The following is a 24,719-nucleotide window of genomic DNA, read 5'->3' on the forward strand; positions in this document are numbered from 1 at the left end:
AAAAATGTATTTATTTTGTTGCCACTGCACGTTTGTGCGCAATTGTAAAGCATGTCATGTTTGGTATCCATGTACTCGGTCTAAGATCATCTTTTTTATTTCATCAAACATTTGGGCAATATAGTGTGTTTTAGTGCATTAAAATTTAAAAAAGTGTGTTTTTTCCCCAAAAAATGCGTTTGAAAAATCGCTGCGCAAATACTGTGTGAAAAAAAAAAATGAAACACCCACCATTTTAATCTGTAGGGCATTTGCTTTAAAAAAATATATAATGTTTGGGGGTTCAAAGTAATTTTCTTGCAAAAAAAAAAAAACTTTTTCATGTAAAAAATAAGTGTCAGAAAGGGCTTTGTCTTCAAGTGGTTAGAAGAGTGGGTGATGTGTGACATAAGCTTCTAAATGTTGTGCATAAAATGCCAGGACAGTTCAAAACCCCCCCAAATGACCCCATTTTGGAAAGTAGACACCCCAAGCTATTTGCTGAGAGGCATGTCGAGTCCATGGAATATTTTATATTGCGACACAAGTTGCGGGAAAGAGACAAATTTTTTTTTTTTTTTTTTTTTTTTTGCACAAAGTTGTCACTAAATGATATATTGCTCAAACATGCCATGGGAATATGTGAAATTACACCCCAAAATACATTCTGCTGCTTCTCCTGAGTACGGGGATACCACATGTGTGAGACTTTTTGGGAGCCTAGCCGTGTACGGGACCCCGAAAACCAAGCACCGCCTTCAGGCTTTCTAAGGGGCATGAATTTTTGATTTCACTCTTCACTGCCTATCACAGTTTCGGAGGCCATGGAATGCCCAGGTGGCACAAAACCCCCCCAAATGACCCCATTTTGGAAAGTAGACACCCCAAGCTATTTGCTGAGAGGTATAGTGAGTATTTTGCAGACCTCACTTTTTGTCACAAAGTTTTGAAATTTGAAAAAAGAAAAAAAAAAAAAAGTTTTTTCTTGTCTTTCTTCATTTTCAAAAACAAATGAGAGCTGCAAAATACTCACCATGCCTCTCAGCAAATAGCTTGGGGTGTCTACTTTCCAAAATGGGGTCATTTGGGGGGGGTTTGTGCCACCTGGGCATTCCATGGCCTCCGAAACGGTGTTAGGCAGTGAAGAGTAAAATCAAAAATTCACGCCCTTAAAAACGCTGAAGGCGGTGATTGGTTTTCGGGGCCCCGTACGCGGCTAGGCTCCCAAAAAGTCCCACACATGTGGTATCCCCATACTCAGGAGAAGCAGCTAAATGTATTTTGGGGTGCAATTCCACATAGGCCCATGGCCTGTGTGAGCAATATATCATTTAGTGACAACTTTGTGCAAAAAAAAAAAAAAAAAAAAAAAAAGTGTCACTTTCCCGCAACTTGTGTCAAAATATAAAATATTCCATGGACTCAATATGCCTCTCAGCAAATAGCTTGGGGTGTCTACTTTCCAAAATGGGGTCATTTGGGGGGGGGTTGTGCCACCTGGGCATTCCATGGCCTCCGAAACTGTGATAGGCAGTGAAGAGTGAAATCAAAAAGTTACACCCTTAGAAATCCTGAAGGCGGTGATTGGTTTTCGGGGTCCCATACGCGGCTAGGCTCCCAAAAAGTCCCACACATGTGGTATCCCCGTACTCAGGAGAAGTAGCTGAATATATTTTGGGGTGCAATTCCACATAGGCCCATGGCCTGTGTGAGCAATATATCATTTAGTGACAACTTTTTGTAAATATTTTTTTTTTTTTTTTTTTTTGTCATTATTCAATCACTTGGGACAAAAAAAATAAATATTCAATGGGTTCAACATGCCTATCAGCAATTTCCTTGGGGTGTCTACTTTCCAAAATGGGGTCATTTGGGGGGGTTTTGTACTGCCCTGCCATTTTAGCACCTCAAGAAATGACATAGGCAGTCATAAACTAAAAGCTGTGTAAATTCCAGAAAATGTACCCTAGTTTGTAGACGCTATAACTTTTGCGCAAACCAATAAATATACGCTTATTGACATTTTTTTTACCAAAGACATGTGGCCGAATACATTTTGGCCTAAATGTATGACTAAAATTGAGTTTATTGGATTTTTTTTATAACAAAAAGTAGAAAATATCATTTTTTTTCAAAATTTTCGGTCTTTTTCCGTTTATAGCGCAAAAAATAAAAACTGCAGAAGTGATCAAATACCATCAAAAGAAAGCTCTATTTGTGGGAAGAAAAGGACGCAAATTTCGTTTGGGTACAGCATTGCATAACCGCGCAATTAGCAGTTAAAGCGACGCAGTGCCAAATTGGAAAAAGACCTCTGGTCCTTAGGCAGCATAATGGTCCGGGGCTCAAGTGGTTAATAATAATAAACAACAATAATAAAAACTTTTCATTATTATTTATTATTAATTTGTTCCATTACATTTGTTTAGATGCACCATTTGTTAGATTCAGATAATTCGTAACTTCGGATAAATTCGTATTCGTTACATTCACTAACAGCCAAATTTGAAAGGAAATTCCAATACCTATAATTTAATAGTTAGTTATTTTTTTTTTCGAATTTTCAGATTTTTTTTCTTATTTTCGTATTTTTGAATTTACGAATTTTCGGATTTACGAATTGCGATCATAACGAATGACCTGAAAAACAAAAAAAAAACAAAAAAAAAAAAACGAATGAAATGAACACGAACAAATTTTTCGGCAGTGCACATGTCTAATTAATGTACTAGTACTAGAGGAAGTATCAATGAAGTACCACGGCGTTTCACAGCGCCATCATAGTTAATTGAGAACTACAAGCTGAAAGCTGCAAAGGATGTTGGGGGCTTGTAGTTCATTCACACACAGAACTGCGTGAATGAATGATGTGGCCGTGTGGGCGGAGCCCCGCGCGGCTGCGCTGATTTAAAAAAGTGACAGCTAGTATGGGGGACTTTTTTCCGTACTGCTGCCACAGGGATGGAAGGTAGCGGGCAGCGGCTGCAGCATTGGGAACATGTTACATGTTCCACCCTAAAAACAGGAAATATAACATGTTCCCAAAGGTGAACTTATCCTTTAAAAAGTGTATATAAACCCTCACCTTGTAAAATAACCCATTTAGTTTAAAATAGAAATGAAAGGTAAAACATGTGTGTATAGATATAAAAAAAACATTATAAGCACCTTTTTTCCCCTCCCTTTATAAGTGATCACATTCCCTCTGTTTTCAGATGCATAAGAGCTAGGGGAGGAAAAACAGCAGCATACTGATCTCCCCAGCAAATGGCTGTGCATAGGGCGTGTGTCAGGACCAGTTTGATTGTTGGAGGAGAACAGGCTGAGTTCCCAGCATAGCTAGAGAACTGACCACACTGTGCTTTCATGCCTAGTGTGGTCCGTTTTTAATAGGAAAGTAGAGGGACTGGCAGGTTCACCAGGGATTTCACACAAAGGAAACAAAATAAAGAAAACAGGACATTTTTTCATACAAGTACATAGTACAGCAGGAACATATCAGGAATATGAAATGTTGGGGTTTACATATTCTTTAAGGAAAATAAAAAATGATGGCCACAAGATGGAGCTGATGATCATAGGAAGTAAACATTTTACACACATTATAGGAATTATACATGAATAATTGAGACATTGGCATAATGACATTTTTTTTTTAGAAATATATACCCCCAAGAGTTACTGTGCAAGGAATGACATAAGACAATATCAGATACTTCTGCTAGTTGCAGGTAAAATGCATTTAATGGTTTTTAATGAACACATAACTGCATTTACAGTGCCTTGGAAAAAGTATTCATACCCCTTGACATTTTCCAAATTTTGTCATGTTACTACCAAAAACTTAAATGTATTTTATTGGGATTTTATGTGAAAGACCAACACAAAGTGACACATAATTGTGAAGTGGAAGGGAAATGATAAATGGTTTTCACATTTTTTTAGAAATAAACATGTGAAAAGTGTGGTGCACATTTGTATTCAGCCCCCCTGAGTCAATACTTTGTAGAACCGCCTTTCACTGCAATTACAGCTGTAAGTCTTTTTGGGGATGTCTCTACCAGCTTTGCACATCTAGAGAGTGACATTTTTGCCCATTCTTCTTTGCAAAATATCTCAAGCCCTGTCAGATTGGATGGAGAGCGTCTGTGAACAGCAATTTTCAAGTCTTGCCACAGATTCTCAGTTGGATTTAGGTCTGGACTTTGACTGGGTCATTCTAACACATGAATATGCTTTGATCTAAACCATTCCATTGTAGATTTGGCTGTATGTTTAGGGTCGTTGTCCTACTAGAAGGTGAACCTCTGTCCCAGTCTCAAGTCTTTTGCAGACTCAGGTTTTTTTCTAATATTGCCCTGTATTTGGCTCCATCCATCTTCCCATCAACTCTGACCAGCTTCCCTGTCCCTGCTGAAGAAAAGCATCCCCACAACATGATGCTGCCTCCACCATGTCTCACAGTGGGGATGGTGTGTTCAGGGTGATGTGCAGTGTTAGTTTTCTGCCACACATAGCATTTTGCTTTTAGGCCAAAAAGTAATATTTTGGTCTCATCTGACCAGAGCACCTTCTTCTCACAAACTGCAAACAGAACTTCTTATGGCTTTCTTTCAACAATGGCTTTCTTCTTGCTACTCTTTCATAAAGGTCAGATTTGTGGAGAGCACGACTAATAGTTGTCCTATGGACAGATTTTCCCACCTGAGCTGTGGATCTCTGCAGCTCCTCCAGAGTTACCATGGACCTCTTGACTGCTTCTCTGATCAATGTTCTCCTTACCCAGCCTGTCAGTTTAGGTGGACGGCCATGTCTTGGTAGGGTTGCAGTTGTGCCATACTCTTTCCATTTTCAGATGATGGATTGAACAGTGCTTCATGAGATGTTCAAAGCTTGGGGTATTTTTTTATAACCTAACCCTGCTTTTCTCTCCAAAACTTTATCCCTGACCTGTCTGGTGTGTTCCTTGGCCTTCATGATGCTGTTTGCTCACTAAGGTTCTCTAACAAACCTATGAGGGCTTCACAGAACAGCTGTATTTATACTGAGATTAAATTACACACAGATGGACTCTATTTACTAATTAGGTGATTTCTGAAGGCAATTGGTTCCACTAGATTTTAGTTAGGAGTATCAAAGTAAAGGGGGCTGAATACAAATGTACCCCCCACACTTTTCACATATTTATTTGTAAAAATGTAGAACACCATTTATCATTTTCCTTCCACTTCACAATGATGTGCCACTTTGTGTTGGTCTATCACATCAAATTTCAATAAAATACATTTACGTTTTTGGTTTGTAACATGACAAAATGTGGAAAATTTCAAGGGGGTGTGAATACTTTTTTAAGCCAAGGCACTGTATTATTGTTGATGTACATCTGCCTGGGCTTCAGCTTTAAATAACTCTCCCTGGTGTAAAGCTGGACACACACGGTACCATCTATTTTTTTTTTTTACAATCTCAAATGATAGGTTACCACCTGATATGACATAAATTGGATGTATTGCGTATGTAGCCTCTCCCTACAGAGTAAGTAAATCTATAGAAGATTGTAAAATGATTTTTTTACATTTTTTTTATTGGATGTGTTTTATAGCAGAAAGTATAAATAAAAAATAAAATATTTTCAAAATTGTTGGTCTTTTTTTGTTTATAGCACAAAAACATAAAAAAAAAAAAAACACAAAGGTGATCAAATACCACCAAAAGAAAGCTCTATTTGTGGGGTGGGGAAAAGAAGGACATACATTTTTCTTCTGGGTACGGCATTGCATGATGCCGCAATTGTCAGTTAAAGTAACGCAGTGCCGTATCGCAAAAAATGGCTTGGGTTAAATCTTCCGGAGGTCAAGTGGTTAAAGTATGCCTGGAACTCAGCTTCAAGCCCCCATAACAGCTGAAACATTGACAATCTGGTGAAGGATCTTTACATTTAGCCCCCCCCCCCCCAATAAGTCACGGCCCCGATCACCAACAAATGGAACGTTTGACCTTCCCTCGAAAATAACAGTATTTTATACTGCCGCTGCACAGCAGATGGGAGCCAAATAAGCTCTATATTTAGTAACCGTTGGAAGAGGCAATTAAATCAAACGGCTGAATGTCAGGCAAGAGGACGGGAAGAAGACGGCGATGCACAATAACATATTTACCGATCACTAGATTGTGTTTTGGCTCATCAGGGGGGGCGGGGGGGGGGGGGGTTCCTTTAATTGGCTGGGAATGGAAATGAAAGGGATTTGGGGTTTTTTGTTTTACATTTTGCTTTGTTTTTTTTAATCTGATACCATCTCTCTTTCTAGAGTAACCTGTTTATATGGGAAAAAAATGAATGAGCAAAATGCAGTTACACACAGCAGTCAGAATCTTACTCTTTCTGAATAATATCATTGCAAGACAAACCGAATAAACACAGCCGTAGAGCTCTGATTCTCTAGCTGAAAGCTCCCTACAAGGCTCTGTGCCTGAAGTTCAAGCCTGGGGCTGCAGGGGGTAGACGTGCACTGCTGGAAAATGTGTTCGCTTTCGTTTCATTCGTTTTTTTTGTTTTTTTATCTTTCGTTTTTCGGTTCATTTGTTATGATCGAAAATTCATTATTTCAAATAAATTCATAAATTCGAAAATTCATAAATTCGTAAATTCGAAAATTCGAAAATTTGTGAATACGTTAATTCGGAAATTTTAAAATTCGTAAATTCATGAATTCGTAAATTCGTGAATTTGTAAATTTGAAAATTCTAAAATTCGTAAATTCAAAAATTCATAAATTCGAAAATCCAAAAATAAGAAGGGAGATCCGAAAAAATTTGAAGGAACGAAAATCCAAAAATAAGAATGAAAATCCCAAAATTCAAAAAATCCAAAATAATAACTAACTAATAATAACTATTACTAGCTATTAAATTATAGGTATTGGAATTTCCTTTCGAATTTGACTGTTAGTGAACGTGACGAATGCGAATTTATCCAAAGTTACGAACTATTCGAAACAATGAATGCTGCATCTAAACAAATGGAACGTAACAAATTAATAATAATAAGTAATAATAATAAAAACTTTTTTATTATTATTATCTACTATTAAATTGTTACGTTTTCTTTCTAATAGCTAGTAATAGTTATTATTAGTTGATTATTATTTTGGATTTTTGAATTTTGCTATTTTCATTCTTATTTTCGGATTTTCATTCCTTCAAATTTTCGGATTTCCATTCTTATTTCGGATTTTTGTTCTTATTTCAGATTTTTGTTCTTTTGGATTTTCGGATTTTCATTCTTATTTTTGAATTTTAAATTTGACGAATTTTCCAATTTATGAATTTACTCATTTTAAAATTTACGACAAATTCGTTAAACGCGTTTTCGTCGAAAAACTAATTCGGAACGAAAAGAATTGCACATGTCTAACAGGGGGCAGTAGGACAGGAGGGGACCTTGCATGGATAGATTAATTATAAAGGGAGCATAGCAGAGATCTTTAAAGTGAACATGTCCTTTTAAAAAGTAGAGGTCTAACACTACTTAATGGGGTTGATTCACTAGGCAAAAGGCAAAAAGACTGTTCACTTTGCAAGGGAATTTTCCCTTAGCTTAGGGCAGGGTTTCTCAACCAGGTTTGCAGGGAATCCTAGGGTTCCTCTGGAGGTTGTCTGGGGTTCCTTGAGCAATGAGCATCTTCTGCATCTCAGATAGGTTCCTTATGACACCATTGATCTTTTTAGCTATCTGTAAGGGGGTTATAATTCCCAATAACCACAAGTGTAAATTAAACTCCTGGTATATTGATCTGGCCTGTTAAGTAGCAGAGGGGGTTGTTAATCAGTTTCAGCTGCTTTGGTGTTAATGAAATTAACAACAGGTGCACTAGATGGGCAACAGTGAGATGACCTCCAAAACAGGAATGGTTTTACAGGTGGAGGCCACTGACATTTGGTTTCCCCTACAGTGGTGTCACTAGGGTTGGTGTCACCTGGTGCGGTATAACATGGTGTCACCCCCCCCCCACACACACACACACGTCACCCTGGGCTCGGGCCAACGGTGGACACCAGGACACCACCCCACACCTGTTCCGAATCTGGGCGCCGGGCGGCAGCTGGAGTCTGGGGAGGAGGGCAGCTTCACAGCGTGCAGCCGCCGCGCCGCCCGGGCGGAGATACTAGTAGTGTGTGTAGTGACATCATCATCATGTCTCCAGTGCAGTGTGAGATGTGACCGGCTGAGGCTCGCTGGCTCAGTAGGGTAGGGAGGAGGAAGAAGAAGAAGGAGGACACACTCACACAGTGACACACCAGGCGCGGCCGCGGCGCTGGAGGTGTGTTGTTCCAGCCGAGCGGGGTGAACGGGTCAGCTGAAAAAAAAATTAAAATACCAGGGCTTTCCTCACCGTCGGGAGGGTGTCACCCCTCTAGCGGGTGTCACCCGGGTGCGGACCGCACCCCCCTAGCAACGCCTCTGTCCCCCTACTCATCTTTTCTGACTGTTTTTCACTAGTTTTCCATTGGGCTAGGGTCAGTGTCACTACCGGTACCATGAGGCGATACCTGGACCCTATAGAGGTTGCACAGGCAGTCCACCTCCTCCAGGATGGCACATCAATACGTTCCATTGCCAGAAGGTTTGCTGTGTCTCCCAGCACAGTCTCAAGAGCATGGAGGAGATTCCAGGAGACAGGCATTTACTCTAGGAGAGCTGGACAGAGCCATAGAAGGTCTTTAACCCATCAACAGGACCAGTATCTGCTCCTTTGTGCAAGGAGGAACAGGATAAGCACTACTAGAGCCCTACAAAATGACCTCCAGCAGGCCACTGGTGTTAATGTCTCTAACCAAACAATCAAGCCCGACGTCCTCTAGTGGGCCCTGTACTCACTGCCCGGCACGGTGGAGCTTAAATGGCATTTGCCATTAACACCAGAATTGGCAGGTCCGCCACTGGCCCCCTGTGTTTTTCACAGATGAGAGCAGATTCACACTGAGCACATGTGACAGAGGTGAAAGGGTCTGGAAAAGCCACGGAAAATGTTATGCTGCCTATAAGATCATTCAGCATGACCGGTTTGGTGGTCTGGGGAGGATTTACCATGGAGGGGTGCACAGACCTCTACAGGCTAGACAATGGCACCCCGACTGCCATTAGGAATTGGGATGAAATCTTTGGACCTATTGTCAGACCCTAGGCTGGTGCAATGGGTCCTGGGTTCCTCCTGGTGCTTGACATTGCCCTGCCTCATGTGGCGAGTGTATGCAGCCAGTCCCTGGAGGATGAAGGAATCAATACCACTGAATGGCCCCCACGCTTGCCTGACCTAAATCCAATAGGGCACCTCTGGGACATTATGTTTTGGTCCATCCGACGACACCAGGTTGCACTTTAGTCTGTTCAGGAGCTCAGTGATGCTCTGGTCCAGATCTGGGAGGAAATATCCCAGGACACCATCCACCATCTCCTTAGGAGCATGCCCCAACATTGTCAGACATGCATACAAGCACGTGGGGGCCATACAAACTACTGAGTACCATTTTGCAGTGAAAATGGACTAGCCTGCTGCATCATTTTTCACTTTGATTTTTGGGGGGTGTCTTTGAATTCAGCCCTCTGTAGGTTGATAATTTTTATTTCCATCAATCGATGTGGCATCCTTTCGTTCCTAACACATTACCCAGCCCATATCAGTATAGATATCCAGCATGATATTTTCCCCCATTGAGATCTGATCTGTTTTCAAAGTGTTCCTTTCATTTTTTTGAGCATTGTATATAGCTCCCAACTGTCCCTGATTTCGAGGGACTGCCCCTGATTTGGAACACAGAGTCCCTCTTTCCTCCTCATTTTCCCCTCATTTTGGTCTCATCTATATAATTGTATATACAATGCACTATTTATCTTTCAAAAACAGTTTCCCAGTGCTAAACCTTTTATCCAATTTCTAAATTGTTGCATTTGTAAATTTCAAAAGCCAGTATAAAGGAATAGTAGTGGTAAAAAAATTAAAAATAAAAAGCGCTTGTGTGTTTAACTAATCTTTTTTTGTATAATTCTCCTTTAAGGGGGAGCATGGCAGGGGGTGTGTCTTATGTTTACATACTTTTGCTAATAGGTGTCCCTTGTTCCCATCTCAAAGGGTTGGGAAGCATGGATATAGTCATTTTTAGCAGGGGTTCCCCGGGAACAGAACGTTCATTTAAGGGTTCCTCTGTGTTGAAAAGGTTAAGAAAGGCTGGCTTAAGGAATGAGATGAAGATTTGCTAAATTCTATCATTCAGTCATCTGCAACAATGATACTTTTTTTTTAACTTTCATTGCAAGTGATTGGGTATTCTTTGCAAACTTTCACCACATTCACTAAGCTAAGGAAAAAATCCTTTGCAAAGTGGCAAGCCTCTTTGCTTTTAGTATATCCAACTCCACTGAGTAGAGTTAGGCAGCCTATTTTTTAAGATGACAGGTTCAATTTAAAGATCTCCACTATGCCCATTTGCAGTTTACATATCTACATAATGTTCCCTACCATTCTACTGCCCCCAGTAAATCAACCACAATAGGTGAAGGTACCTTTGGATCCTTGCAACAATCTTTACTGACCCCAGTGCACCTATGAGTACTTTATACTGAGCCCTTCAAATCTTATTCCTGCTCCACCACCATTCAGCAACAAATCTCTTGGGAAACAGAGGTACCTGCATTGAATTGTTGGATGTGTTGGGCACAAAACAAGTCAAGGTTTCTGTACAGCGAGTGGCACAGAGAAAAAAGATCTGAGGACTACTAATGGCACTTACAGGTATAACAAAACCAGTCAGAAGTGCTCCTCACAATGTTCTTACACTTTCACAAACTGAACTCCATAGTAGGGTAATGCTCTAATCTACACCCACTATAACATCAGGTGAATAGAGGCTGGGCTTACTGAGAAGTTGGCAGGGCTTTGACAGTTGACAGTAAAGGTCGTCTATAGGTGCTCCACTAAGTTCACCTTGGCCTTTTGTCCAATAGATGAGTGATAATTCATTCATACATCACCTACAGTACACGTGATGTATCAGCTCCATCATTACTAAGAGAGATATCATACATAATTAGAGATACTAAATCGGTCTATGTTCCATAGCAGCCAATCAGATTTCAGTGTTTATTTTTCCAATTCTTTTTTTAGTTCAGGGAAGCAGTACCAGTCAACGTATGGCTATGGGGCATAGCCAACCAAAAACAGGCCATACCTTCCAACAAATACACACAAAAACATGGTTTTGATTGCTCATCTCAGAATGATTTGGTTCAATTTTGGTTCCCTTTCAATAAACTGCCCAATTATCCTGTCTCACAACTTCCCAACTCCTTTTTGGAAGCTATGGTTTTTATAGCTTGCAGGGATGATGGCTAATAAACCAGAAACAGTGTGGATACATTGGAATATATATATATAGTTACATAGTTACATAGTAGGTGAGGTTGAAAAAAGACACACATCCATCAAGTCCAACCTATGTGTGTGATTATGGGTCAGTATTACCCTGTATGTTGCGGTCATTCAGGTGATTATCTAATAGTTTCTTGAAGCTATCAATGCTCCCCGCTGAGACCACCGCCTGTGGAAGGGAATTCCACATCCTTGCCGCTCTTACAGTAAAGAACCCTCGACGTAGTTTAAGGTTAAACCTCTTTTCTTCTAATTGTAATGAGTGGCCCCGAGTCTTATTAAACTCTCTTCTGCGAAAAAGTTTTATCCCTATTGTGGGGTCACCAGTACAGTATTTGTAAATTGAAATCATATCCCCTCTCAAGCGTCTCTTCTCCAGAGAGAATAAGTTCAACGCTCGCAACCTTTCCTCATAATTAATATCCTCCAGACCCTTTATTAGCTTTGTTGCCCTTCTTTGTACTCGCTCCATTTCCAGTACGTCCCTCCTGAGGACTGGTGCCCAGAACTGGACAGCATACTCCAGGTGCGGCCGGACCAGAGTCTTGTAGAGCGGGAGAATTATCGTTTTATCTCTGGAGTTGATCCCCCTTTTAATACATGCCAATATTCTGTTTGCCTTATTAGCAGCAGCTTGGCATTGCATGCCATTGCTGAGCCTATCATCCACTAGGACCCCCAGGTCCTTTTCCATCCTAGATTCCCCCAGAGGTTCTCCCCCCAGTGTATAGATTGCATTCATATTTTTGCCACCCAAATGCATTATTTTACATTTTTCTACATTGAACCTCATTTGCCATGTAGTCGCCCACCCCATTAATTTGTTCAGGTCTTTTTGCAAGGTTTCCACATCCTGCGGAGAAGTTATTGCCCTGCTTAGCTTAGTATCGTCTGCAAATACAGAGATTGAACTGTTTATCCCATCCTCCAGGTCGTTTATAAACAAATTAAATAGGATTGGAATAAATACCTCAATAAGCATATGGTGTATCAGGGATACATAAAATGGTTATGGAGGCACAGTTAACTACTAGGATATTATGAAAAAAGTAACCAAGAAGTGTCTTCTAAATTAAGCTTCAAGCCCCTTATTTTTTGTTGGCTTTAACAAATAGAATGAGACCATTGCTGGAAGGGTTCTTGGCTAGGACCCTTAACTTGCTGGCAGGCTGTGTGCCTGATTGAAGGCTTATTAGCTGCAGAAAGGTTGACTGTGTGTCTTGAGTATCAATGGAACCTAATGCCGCATACACACGAGCGGACTTTTCGAACGGACTGGTCCAACGGACCGAATCCGACGGACAATCCGACCATGTGTGGGCTCCATCAGACCTGCAGCGGACTTTTTCGGTCGAAAATCTGACGGACTTTAGATTTGGAACATGTTTCAAATTTGTCTGACGGACTCCAGTTCGGTCGAAATATCCGCTCGTCTGTATGCTAGTCCGACGGACAAAAACCGCCGCTAGGGCAGCTATTGGCTACTGGCTATCAACTTCCTTATTTTAATCCAGTCATACGTCATCACGTACAAATCCGTCGGACTTTGGTGTGATCGTGTATAGGCAAGTCCGTTCGTTAGAAAGTCCGTCGGAAGTCCGTCAAAAGTCCGTCGAAAGTCCGCAAAGACTGTCGGACCTTTGTTGTCGAAAAGTCTGCCCGTGTGTACAGGGCATAAGGCTGCAGTTAGTCAACTGGAAGCGACTCACACAATAACCCCATATTTTCTTATGAGTTACTTTAATGGAAGCTGAGTGCTCCTGGTATTCAAGCTCCCAGAGACTGCCAGCAGGAGAATCTGTAGCAGTCTGCAATCTGGGTATTCCCCCTTCTCATCCCACCCTCAAGTACTGCAATAAAGTGTTTGAAAAGATACCTAAGGAATGGACCTACATTACAGGAAGAATTCAAGTAAACTGCCTGTGGTCATCACAGAAGGATGCTCCAAGGCCCTTCTGAATAGAGGTATATAAAGAAATAAAATTCAGGAAGGTCCACTACCTTACATCTATGCGAAGGTTCAGATCTCTTGGTTTACCCAGGAGACACAGAGAAAAAGCAGATGTAAACTTCCAGAAGAGAATCATCTCACAGGATTCCCCCAAACCAGAATTATACCTAATCTCTTGTTGACCGAGTAACACAAATATGTGGCGGCTTGGTGTGTGACAGGGTCTCTTTAAAATCTATGCTGCACAGGTACAGGTAAGAAAATAGCAGCAAACATTTGGCTGCCGGTAGATGAACCCACACTCTATTGTTGCCGACAGCAGCAGCAGCACAGAGGCATGAATTATGAGCGTCAGCACTTTAGAGATCAGTGTTTACAGCCGTCTGTGTTCACAGTCAATAAATTTCTGTAAAACTGCAAAATTCAAGGAAAAAAAAAATCAATTTGATTTCTCCAGGTTGTTATCACACAGCACTGTGCATGACACCAGTCATTTTTATTTCCAAAGATTTCATAAGAATTTCTAATTATTCCTTTAATGTTATATTTTAGATAAAAGGAAACTGCAGGCAAAACACAAAAGTCCCCAATACGTGTGCAAAATAGCTAAAGTAGTCAGTGGTGACACCCCCCCCCCCAGGGAAGAACAGCCCCCCAGTGATACTTCAGGAAGCCCTGGTGGTGCTAGAATGTTAACAAAGGGTACAATAAGGAACTGTTTGGTGCAAATTATTCCTGCAGTCCTGAGACTGAGAACTACTGTCCTATACATCAAATTCGTCCATTACACAAAATTTTATCCAGTAGTAACTCTTCTGCTTCATCCAGACAAGAAGTGGCAGGCAAGCAATCTGTAATATGCGCAGCTCGGGCACGAACATTGATCCAGATCACAATGAAAGCGGAACTAAACTCACCTATCCTTTTTAGCCAAGGAAGCTGCCATCTTGGCCACTGTTTGATCTTCAGCTGCCACAATGCTGTGATCAGTGATGGCACCAGCCATATAAAGGTTTGACAGTTTGGTTAAAAGCACAAGCAAATGTGAGTTATGCCCCATACACATGGTCAGAATTTCCGACAGAAAAAGTCCGATAGGAGCTTTTCATCGTATATTCCGACCGTGTGTATGCCCCATCTGACTTTTTACGTCGAAAATTCAGACGGACTTAGATAGAGAACATGTTCTACATTTTTCCGACCGAACAAATTCCTACCGGGAAAACCGCTCGTCTGTTTTCTGCTGTTCTGACATACCAAAAACGACGTATGCTCTGAAGCAAGTTTGAGACGTCGTACGTGTTGTACGTCACTGCGTTCTTGATGGTCGGAATTTGATGTGACCGTGTGTATGCAAGACAGCTTGAGCGGAATTCCGCAAGAAAAGCCTTCAGAGTTTATTCCGATGGCAAAACCGGTTGTGTGTACAGGGCATTAGCATTCCTGGCATGCCAGGAATGTAACTGTTTTTTTTAAAACCGTTAAATTGATGGGCTTAGTTCTGCTTACTAAACCCAATAATTTAACAGTTTAAAAAACTGTTACATTCAAAGCATGCCAGGAATAATAACTATCACATTAGTTGTGCTCTCAACCAAACTGACAAACCATCAGATGGCTGTGTCATAACTGATTACATGCGCAGCACCATGGCAGCTGCAGATCAAACAAGGCTAAGATGGTCACTTCCTTGGCTAAAAAGTGTAGGTGAGTTTAGTTCCGCTTTAAAGCCCAACTGAACTCAGTCTAGATGAGATAAATACATCCCATGTGCATCCAATACAGATATGACAGTTATGATACCAATGCAGACATCAGCCTCACCACCATAGACACAAAGCCACTAAGGCGGAACTAAACCCATCAATTTAACAGTTTCAAAAACAGTTAGACCCCTTTCACACTGAGGCACTTTACAGGTGCTATAGCACTAAAAATAGTGCCTACAAAGCGCCTGTAGAGCGCCTCTCCTCTCACTCCAGTGTGAAAGCCCGAGTGCTTTCACACTGGAGCGGTGTGCTGGCAGGAGGTGCTTTAGAAGCGGTGTGTACACCACTCCTAATGGCACCCCTGCCCATTGAAATCAATGGGCAGAGCCAACAAAGCACCGGCAAAGCTGTGCGCATCTATGCGCATCGGCGCTTTTAACCCTTTTTCGACCGTTAGCAGGGGTTAAAAGCGCAAGCGCCACAAAAACGACGGTAAAGCATCACTAAAAAAAGGCGACGCCCGCCCCAGTGTGAAAGTGCCCTTATATTCCTGGAATGCCAGGAATGCTAACTGTCACATTTGCTTGTGCTTTCAACCAAACTGTCAAACCATCAAATGGCTGGTGTCATAACTGATCATATGTGCAGCATCATGGCAGCTGAAGATCAAACTGAGACCAAGATGGCAGCTTCCCTGACTTAAAAAGATAGGAGGGTTTAGTTTTAGTTCCGCTTTAAGTTTTTCACTACATTTTGGACTGCTGCAGCACAGTAGAACCACTAAGGAAAATTGAAAGCGGAAGTTCCGCTTTTCCTCCTCCATCTCCTCCTCCTCCCCCCCTCAATCACCATCCACAACCCAAACACCGCATGCACAGTGAGAAGCCGGCTGTGAAGCTGTAGGAAGTCACAGCCAACTACAGTTTTTGCAGCTGCTGACTTTAAATTTTTTCACAATGACTGGAGCTTTTCTTGCCTGACTTCTCCTTGGGTGTGTGTTAGTATAAGCATGCAGAACATTGTAAACCTTTTTTGCTGAAGGCTGGGGTTGGCCTTAAGACACTACATTTAGGCCTGGTTCACAAGAGTGCGATTTCAGATGCGAGGTTGAGTCGCGCAGAATTGCATGGCATGGGAAATCACATTGTTTTCAATACAGTGCATCATTGCAGTGCAGCACAGTGCATTGTTTGGAAAGGGTCTGGTGCTACTTTGCTGCACGATTTTGGCCCCTTTAGACTTTAATATAAACCCACCAAAAACGCATGTAAAATGCATGTAAGTACATTTTTGGTGCGTTTTTGGTAGAGTTTTGTGTTGGTTTTTATTAGCCGGCCACCTCTGACATCTGAAAAAACAGTGACTCTTCGCTGCTGTTAGCTAGGGATTCCTGGCTGACAGCAAAATGTAATCGAAGACAAAAAAAAAGATTGGCGTAGGGGCCCCCCCACATTCCATACTAGTCCCTTCCAGTCTGGCATGTTTTAAGGGGAACCCCAAGCTAAAAAAAGAAATGGCATGAGCCTCTGTCAAAATTCATACCAAACCCTTATAAGAACATGGATTGTGGGGGGACCCCCATGCTGTTTTTTTTTCTTATTGTATTACTGTCTGCGCTGCTTTGTTTACATTCTGCTGTCAGCCAACAATCCCCGGCTGACAGCAGGGATGAGTCACTGGTTGTTAGAATGCCAGCGGGGGTCAGCTCCTTAACAACCACCAGCTGCAGTCTCCTGCATGAAAACGGGTCAAAAACGCATCATACCGCAGTGATGTCACACCAGGAAATTGCACTGAAAATTGGATCAAGTCGAAGCTGCACTCATGTGAACCTAGCCTTACAGATACTACCCGATTTATAGTAACCAGTAGGTAGTCTGCATTTAAAAGTCTAGCGCAAGTTTAGATTTTGAAAGTAAAATCCGATTGGCTGTTAGGAGCAGGTTTGTTCGTATCAATACCCCTATTTCGAAATAATCCCAGACAGCCCATCCCAAATGAAAACATAGGTTTCTCAGATTTAATAAAAAAAAAAAGTTTTAGGCTATATTCACACCTATGCAGGCTGCCATGCATTCACTGCATTGCGGTGCATTCCAAATAATCTTACTAGCACCCCAATGCACATATGCAGTGTAAATTGATGGACCAGCTCCACATTGCACCATAATGCCCACATATGAATGCTCTGTTGGGGTGCGCAGGGTTGCTCCAAAAGTCTGTTTTGCTGTGCCTTGAGGCTTGTTAAGGGACCTTCAAAGTTACAGGGCTGCCTCAACCATATACAGTTGCAATGAAAAGTATGTGAACCCTTTTGGAATTATATGGATTTCTGCACAAATTGGTCATAAAATGTGATCTGATCTTCATCTAAGTCACAACAATGGAAAATCACAGTCTGCTTAAACTAATAACACACAAAGAATGAAATGTTACCATGTTTTTATTGAACACACCATGTAAACATTCACAGTGCAGGTGGAAAAAGTATGTGAACCCCTAGACTAATGAGATCTCCAAGAGCTAATTGGAGTGAGGTGTAAGCCAACTGGAGTCCAATCAATGAGATGAGATTGGAGGTGTTGGTTACAGCTGCCCTGCTCTATAAAAAACACACTAGTTCTGGGTTTGCTTTTCACAAGCATTGCCTGATGTGAATGATGCCTCGCACAAAAAAGCACCTCTCAGAAGACCTACGATTAAGAATTGTTGACTTGCATAAAGCTGCTATCTCCAAAAGCCTTGCTGTTCATCAGTCCATGGTAAGACAAATTGTCTATAAATGGAGAAAGTTCAGCACTGCTGCTACTCTCCCTAGGAGTGGGCGTCCTGTAAAGATGACAGCAAGAGCACAGCGCAGACTGCTCAAAGAGGTGAAGAAGAATCCTAGAGTGTCAGCTAAAGACTTACAAAAGTCTCTGGCAGATACGTAAAACACTAAACAAGAATGGATTTCATGGGAGGATACCACAGAGGAAGCCACTGCTGTCCAAAAAAAACATTGCTGCACGTTTATAGTTTGCACAAGAGCACCTGGATGTTCCACAGCAGTACTGGCAAAATATTCTGTGGACAGATGAAACCAAAGTTGAGTTGTTTGGAAGAAACACACAACACTATGTGTGGAGAAAAAGAGGCACAGCACACCAACATCAAAACCTCATCCCAACTGTGAAGTATGGTGGTGGGGGCATCATGGTTTGGGGCTGCTTTGCTGCGTCAGTGCCTGGAAGGATTGCTATCATCGAAAGAAAAATGAATTTCGAAGTTTATCAAGACATTTTGCAGGAGAACTTAAGGCCATCTGTCCACCAGCTGAAGCTCAACAGAAGATGGGTGTTGCAACAGGACAACGAACCCAAAGCATAGAAGTAAATCAACAACAGAATGGCTTAAACAGAAGAAAATACGCCCTCTGGAGTGGCCCAGTCAGAGTCCTGACCTAAACCCGATTGAGATGCTGTGGCATGACCTCAAGAAAGTGATTCACACCAGACATCCCAAGAATATTGCTGAACTGAAACAGTTCTGTAAAGAGTAATGGTCAAAAATTACTCCTGACCATTGCGCACATCTGATCTGCAACTACAGGAAACGTTTGGTTGAAGTTATTGCTGCCAAAGGAGGTTCAACCAGTTATTAAATCCAAGGGTTCACATACTTTTTCCACCTGCACTGTGAATGTTTACATGGTGTGTTCAATAAAAACATGGTAACATTTAATTCTTTGTGTGTTATTAGTTTAAGCGGATTGTGATTGTCTAATTTGTGACTTAGATGAAGATCAGATCACATTTTATGACCAATTTGTGCAGAAATTCATATCATTCCAAAAAAGCGTGTTAATACATGTACAGGTGTGAATGCATCCATAAAGAACACACAAGTGACACTGCTCAGCAGAAACATCATAACATGAACACTGGACCTCACATACAATGAGTTCTATAGAGGAGAATTAATCTTTGATCAGAAGTACCAAAGAAAGACAGTTTAAATGGAAATTCAAGCCAAATTGCTAAATAAGCAGTTAAAGTGTGTATATAGGAAAGTAACACACATAGGGGTGTATTTCTGAAAAAAAAAATGTGAGGAGCTAGTCGACATTTAAAAATGCATGTACATTTGTTCTGTGAAAATGGGGGGCAGAAACAAATGTTATTATGCCATTTTCTCTCCAGGTTGAATATTTTTCATCAGGGCTTTTTTTCAGTTGGGGAACGTAAGGCAACGCAGTTCTAGCACCTCCAGCACTGAATGTATGTAAAGGCAAGGGGTGCTGGCGTGTGCTGGAGGGTTTATTCATGATGGCTGCTGGGGGATCTATTGTCGCTGGCTGGGGTCTATTTTTGTGTGGGGGTCTATTGTTGCTGACATAGGATCTATTATTGCTGGAGGGTCTTATATTCTGGGGGGGGGTAGTTGTTGCTGGGATCTATTATTGCTGGAGGGTCTTATATTCTGGGGGGGGGGTCAGTTGTTGCTGGGTGGGATTTACTGTTGAGAATGAGGTCTATTGTTGCTGGCTGCTGGAAGGCCTATCGATGCAGGCTGTGAGAGATCTGGGGGTCTATCATAGCTCCCACCTGTCCCTGATTTCAAGAGACTGTCCCTGAATTCGAACAATGTCCCTCTGTCCCTCATTCCTCCTTATTGGTCCCTCATTTTGGTCTGATCTATATAGCTGTATATAAAATGCACTTTTTATCTATCAAAAAGTGTTTTCCAGCACTAAACCTTTCATCTTATTTTATAAATTGCTGCATTTGTAAATTGTAAAAGCCAATATAAAGGAATAGTAGTGGTAATAAAAAAGCACTTGTGGGTTTGACCAATCTTGTTTTTTTGTACAATTCTCCTTTAAGGGGAGTGGTAAGGGGTGTGTCCTATGCCTGCATAGTTTTGCTGATAGGTGTCCCTCATTCCCATCTTAAAAAGTTGGGCGGTATGGGTCTATCCTTGCTGGAGTGGATCTATTGTTGCTGGGGTGGTGTTTTGTTGCGGGAGGGGGGGTGGGTGTCTATTGTTGCTGGAGGGCTTATTGTTACTGGCTGCAGGATATCTATTTTACTGATCTTCTTGTTATCATTAACAATTTCCATACAAGTTACTTAGCACCACAGAATTATACTTGGGTCTGTATTCTCTAAAAGGGGTGGTATTGGGGCGTGGGTAAGCGATGGAACTAAGACATGGTGCTCGGAGGTGGGTAGGGGGCGGAGACAAGGAGTGACTCAGAAGGGGGAGTTCCTACACCAACTTTCGATGAAAAGAGCCCTGTTTTTCATCCATAATGAAAAACATTCAACCTGGAGAGAAAATATCCTAACCACCTTCGTTTTGGCCCAATTCACACAGAATGAATGTACATGCAGTTTCACAGGATGAATCCCTCTGCAAATTGTTTTTACATATGCACCCCGTAATCTGGTGTCTCCCACCATTCCTGCCATGCTGTATAGTTGCATGACATAATGAGAGTGACAACACTTCTTAAGACCTGTAGCTCTGCAAATTTTGTGCCACTGCTCCACCTCCAATTATTGATCCTCACCACACTCATGGCACGCACCTTACGCTTGGTTCGCACCGACAGTCATGACCAAGTGCGGGTGCTGTTCTGCACATTTTTCGTGCCTTCCAGAGCTTCCCCTGTAGGGCAGCCCATTCATTTCAATGGACTGCCCTACGCGAGAGAAATGCAGAAATGAAGTCCCTGACTATTTTTCGAAAAAAATATTCTACACCGGACCGCAAACGCGTTGTGGAGCCTTTAACAATTACCAGCACTGTTGTGCATCAGCTAAATGGCAGAGCATTTCTCTGTATGTCCGAAAGGGCACAATTTTGAGTGTGTTCCCAAAGCCTTAAGCCCACTCCTTTTCCGGTCCACCCTCCCTCTCCTACACAGCAGCTCATAGAGCAGCAACTTCTACTGCAAGCCTGATTTCAGGCAATTAAAATGGCTGAATATGAATAAAATTAATGACCAATGAAGCAATACATTACAAAGCTAATAGGTGATTTTATGCATTTGTTACTCTATGATATGTAGTTGATTTCTGACAAGTGGTTATACTATAGTGTTTCTTACTCAAGAAGTCAAAAAGTAGCACATATTGCTTAGTGTCCTCATGACACGTCTTGGGTTCTGAAATGTCAAAATGAATCACGCTTTAAGTGGTCGCACCTTTGCGTCTGATCATGTACATATTCCTTTTATTGATTTTACAATTGAAGACAAAACACAAAACATGTATGTATATATTACCCTCTCCCCCCTTCTGTTCGTATTCAATGTTTAGACAACCCCCAATCTGGACAGTGAGAAACATATACAGAGAGATGAGCCTGTATTACCATACAACGAAGCATCCGGAAATGACGGTACATTGTTACACGGCATTCTGGGAAATGTTAGGAGCGCTTGGTTATGGCACAGTGCTCGATACATGCAGTATGCATATTGTCAGGAGGGTCACTCAACCGCCAACAGAAGACTTTCAATGTTTTAACAAACCTTCCTTCAAGCCATCCAAGCTTGGCTCTTGCTTTTCACCCAAGTCTTCGGCTGACACAGGGTCGTCGCCAAGGCATGTCCGACTTTCAAAAATGTTGTTGTTGTTGACCTGGCTGCCGTTTTGCTTGAGGAGCCGGAATACCTCTGCTTCCAGGTCTTTGATCTAGAAGGATTGGGGAGAAATGAGTGAACTGTATTGGGTCTTTATTGAAAGGGCCAACCAAGAAATCTTTTATGCATGGTGATCACATTGCCATGGATCTTCATCCTGCGTCTTTTCTTGAGAAGAAGCTGCTACTAAACGACATACACTATATTACCAAAGTATTGGGACACTTGCCTTTACACTCATATGAACTTTAATGGCATCCCAGTCTTAGTCCGTAGGGTTCAATATTGAGTTGGCCCACCCTTTGCAGCTATAACAGCTTCAACTCTTCTGGGAGTCAGTGCCTTATCTCACTAATGCGCTTCTGGAAGAATGGGCAAACATTCCGATAGACGCACTCCTAAACCTTGTGGACAGCCTTGCCAGAAGAATTGAAGCTGTTATAGCTGCAAAGGGTGGGCCAACTCAATATTGAACCCTATGGACTGAGACTGGGATGCCATTAAAGTTCATGAGCGTGTAAAGGCAGACGTCCCAATACTTTTGGTAATATAGTGTAGTTGCCATGAAAGTTTGGATATGTGGCATTTTGTTTTCATGACCTCATCATGACCTGTAGGAGGACATGATGACCTGTGCCAGGTCAAGTAGCCTTAGCTTTGACAACATATTAGGCAAGATAAATTGGAGAAGGGCACAGGTTGAGTTCCTGTATGGTACAACTGCAGACTATTTAAGGATCAGGCTTGTTCTTTATTTTAGTTATAGGGAGAGCATGGTGGTCTGAGCTAGCCCTTAGCTTCCTACAAGTCTGGAATACAACTGCGTGAGATCTCCCTGACAAAATTCCTGACCTTTGTGTGTTCCAGCTTCCCCTGTTACATTCTCTATTACAGTATATAACATATATAAGAAATGAAGCAGGGATGGTAGAGATGGTAGAAGCCCTTCACCAAGTGTACAACATGGCTGTAGACCTAGGACCTCATTGCAGAGATCTCAGCAATATAGCCCTGTAGTGATGGAAGAAAATGTCCAGGGGTTTATCTAGCATCTACAGAAAAAGGATATATCTGTGTTTTTGGGTGGATTAATCCTTCAACCCCTTCTGACGTCCAGGCGTCCCATTAACTGGGCTATTACACCTGTGGGGAGGTCCGCTTAATCATGTGACCATTGAGATTGTCTGTCAAGAATTGTCGCATGATCAGGAGCTGGTCCCAGATCATTAGCACAGACGTTAGATCTGACCTTTACAGCTCGGTCTCTGTTCTGTGAGCATGCTCTCAGAAATCTATGCTGTCCATAGACACATTGGGTTTGATTGACTAAAACTGGGAAGTGCAAAATCTGGTGCAGCTGTGCATGGTAGCCAATCAGCTTCTAAATTGTTCAATTAAGCTTTGACAAAAAAAAGGAATCCTATTGGTTTCTATGCAGAGCTGCACCAGATTTTGCACTCTTCAGTTTTAATAAGTCAACCCCTTTGGTGGCAACGTGCAGACATTAAAAGTCCACCCTCTTTGCTGCTGCACATGTGCATTAGACGGCAACGTACATATTGTTCAAAGAAGCTTGCCTTGGGCCTATGTTAAAGCCAAACTCCGGGAAGATATAAAGAACCATGATTTAAGGCCAGTTATATACACCTTACAAATATCAAATGCATTCACAAAACGACTAGCATAGTTATAAGAATCTGTCTGCATATTTGCTTTCAGTAATTCTGCATAGCAGAACACACACTGGGAAAGAGAGGGGCACAGGGCTGTGTTTAATGTATGGCAAAAGAGGCAGCTGGCCGGGCCCAGTCATTGTTGTGGAGCCCACAGCAGTTGAGCTGCCCCTTGAGCCCACACTGCCACAAATAATTGATAAGTGGATTTGGCTATCACTAAGGGGATGAAGGCGGAATTGAATGTTGGGGGTGCTGGTGACTGTATGGGTGTTATGTCTACAGTTTGTGCAGTGATTGGCCAGTTGGGTAAGGTAAACCTTGGCTGGAGAGAGCGCCTGTCAGTCATACCAACCCCTTTCCCTCACCATGTCCGACAGGCTGCAGACCATTGGCCCACTGAAGAACTTCTTCACCGGAGGGTTCATCGAGGTGCCCTGTGTAATGATGGGGGTAGTATGGGGAAGGGGGTCCAGTTTAATTGAGGGGGAGAGGTCCTGTGCAATGATGGGAGTTGTATGGGAGAGGGGTCTTGTGTAATGCAGGAGGGTCCGGGTCACAGTACCTTCCTGCAGGCTCCGCACAGGGGCAGCTTTACTCACCCGGGACTGTAAGTTCTGCACCTCAGCAAGGTGAACCTTTTCCATGTCCTCAATCTTCTTCTTTTCAACTTCTTGCCGTTTCATAAAGTCCACTTCCCTGTAAAAAAGCAAAAGTAAGGTTACCTATTCTACTGGTGCCTGAAGATACCCAACGAATTCTCCCATAGAAGATCAATTGATTTCAAATGTATTCGAACTCCAAGAACAACAATATAATATATTGCAGCTTACTGATCCCTAGATGTGGTGGCGGCATTCATTTTCTCTTTTTTCAGACTTTTTCTTTTATTCTCACCTGGTTTTCCTGCCCGTAACACACTTCTAGTCCTTGGGGGACAACACTCCCTCACTGTATTGTATCTATACTATATTGTCAAAAGTATTGCGACACCTGCCTTTACACGCACATGAACTTTAATGGCATCCCAGTCTTAGTCCGTAGGGTTCAATATTGAGTTGGCCCACCCTATGCAGCTATAACAGTTTCAACTCTTCTGGGAAGGCTGTCCACAAAGTTTAGGAGTTTGTCTATGGGAATGTTTGACCATTCTTCCAGAAGTGCATTTGTGAGGTCAGGCACTGATGTGGACGAGAAGGCCTGCCTCACAGTCTCCACTCTAATTCATCCCAAAGGTGTTCCATCAGGTTGAGGTCAGGACTGAGGTCAAGTTCCTCCACCCCAAACTCACTCATCCGTGTCTTTATGGACCTTGCTTTGTGCACTGGTCCAAATCATTTGGTGGAGGGG

General features: G+C 42.1%; 1 protein-coding gene across 2 annotated transcripts in view; it reads right to left on the minus strand.

The window, feature by feature from the left end:
- The window catches only part of PPP1R9A (protein phosphatase 1 regulatory subunit 9A), a 342,676-nt gene that overhangs the window by 62,840 nt on the left and 255,117 nt on the right, over positions 1–24,719 (minus strand). For both annotated transcript variants that reach the window (XM_073629582.1, XM_073629581.1), the window contains exons 10-11: positions 23,972–24,068; positions 21,586–21,748 (exon numbers count right to left, since the gene is read on the minus strand). In XM_073629582.1, the coding sequence (XP_073485683.1) occupies positions 21,586–21,748; positions 23,972–24,068 (260 nt within the window). The remainder of the gene's footprint in view (positions 1–21,585; positions 21,749–23,971; positions 24,069–24,719) is intronic.

This window comes from Aquarana catesbeiana, linkage group LG05 (genome assembly GCF_042186555.1).
Source record: "Aquarana catesbeiana isolate 2022-GZ linkage group LG05, ASM4218655v1, whole genome shotgun sequence".
NCBI lineage: Eukaryota > Metazoa > Chordata > Amphibia > Anura > Ranidae > Aquarana > Aquarana catesbeiana.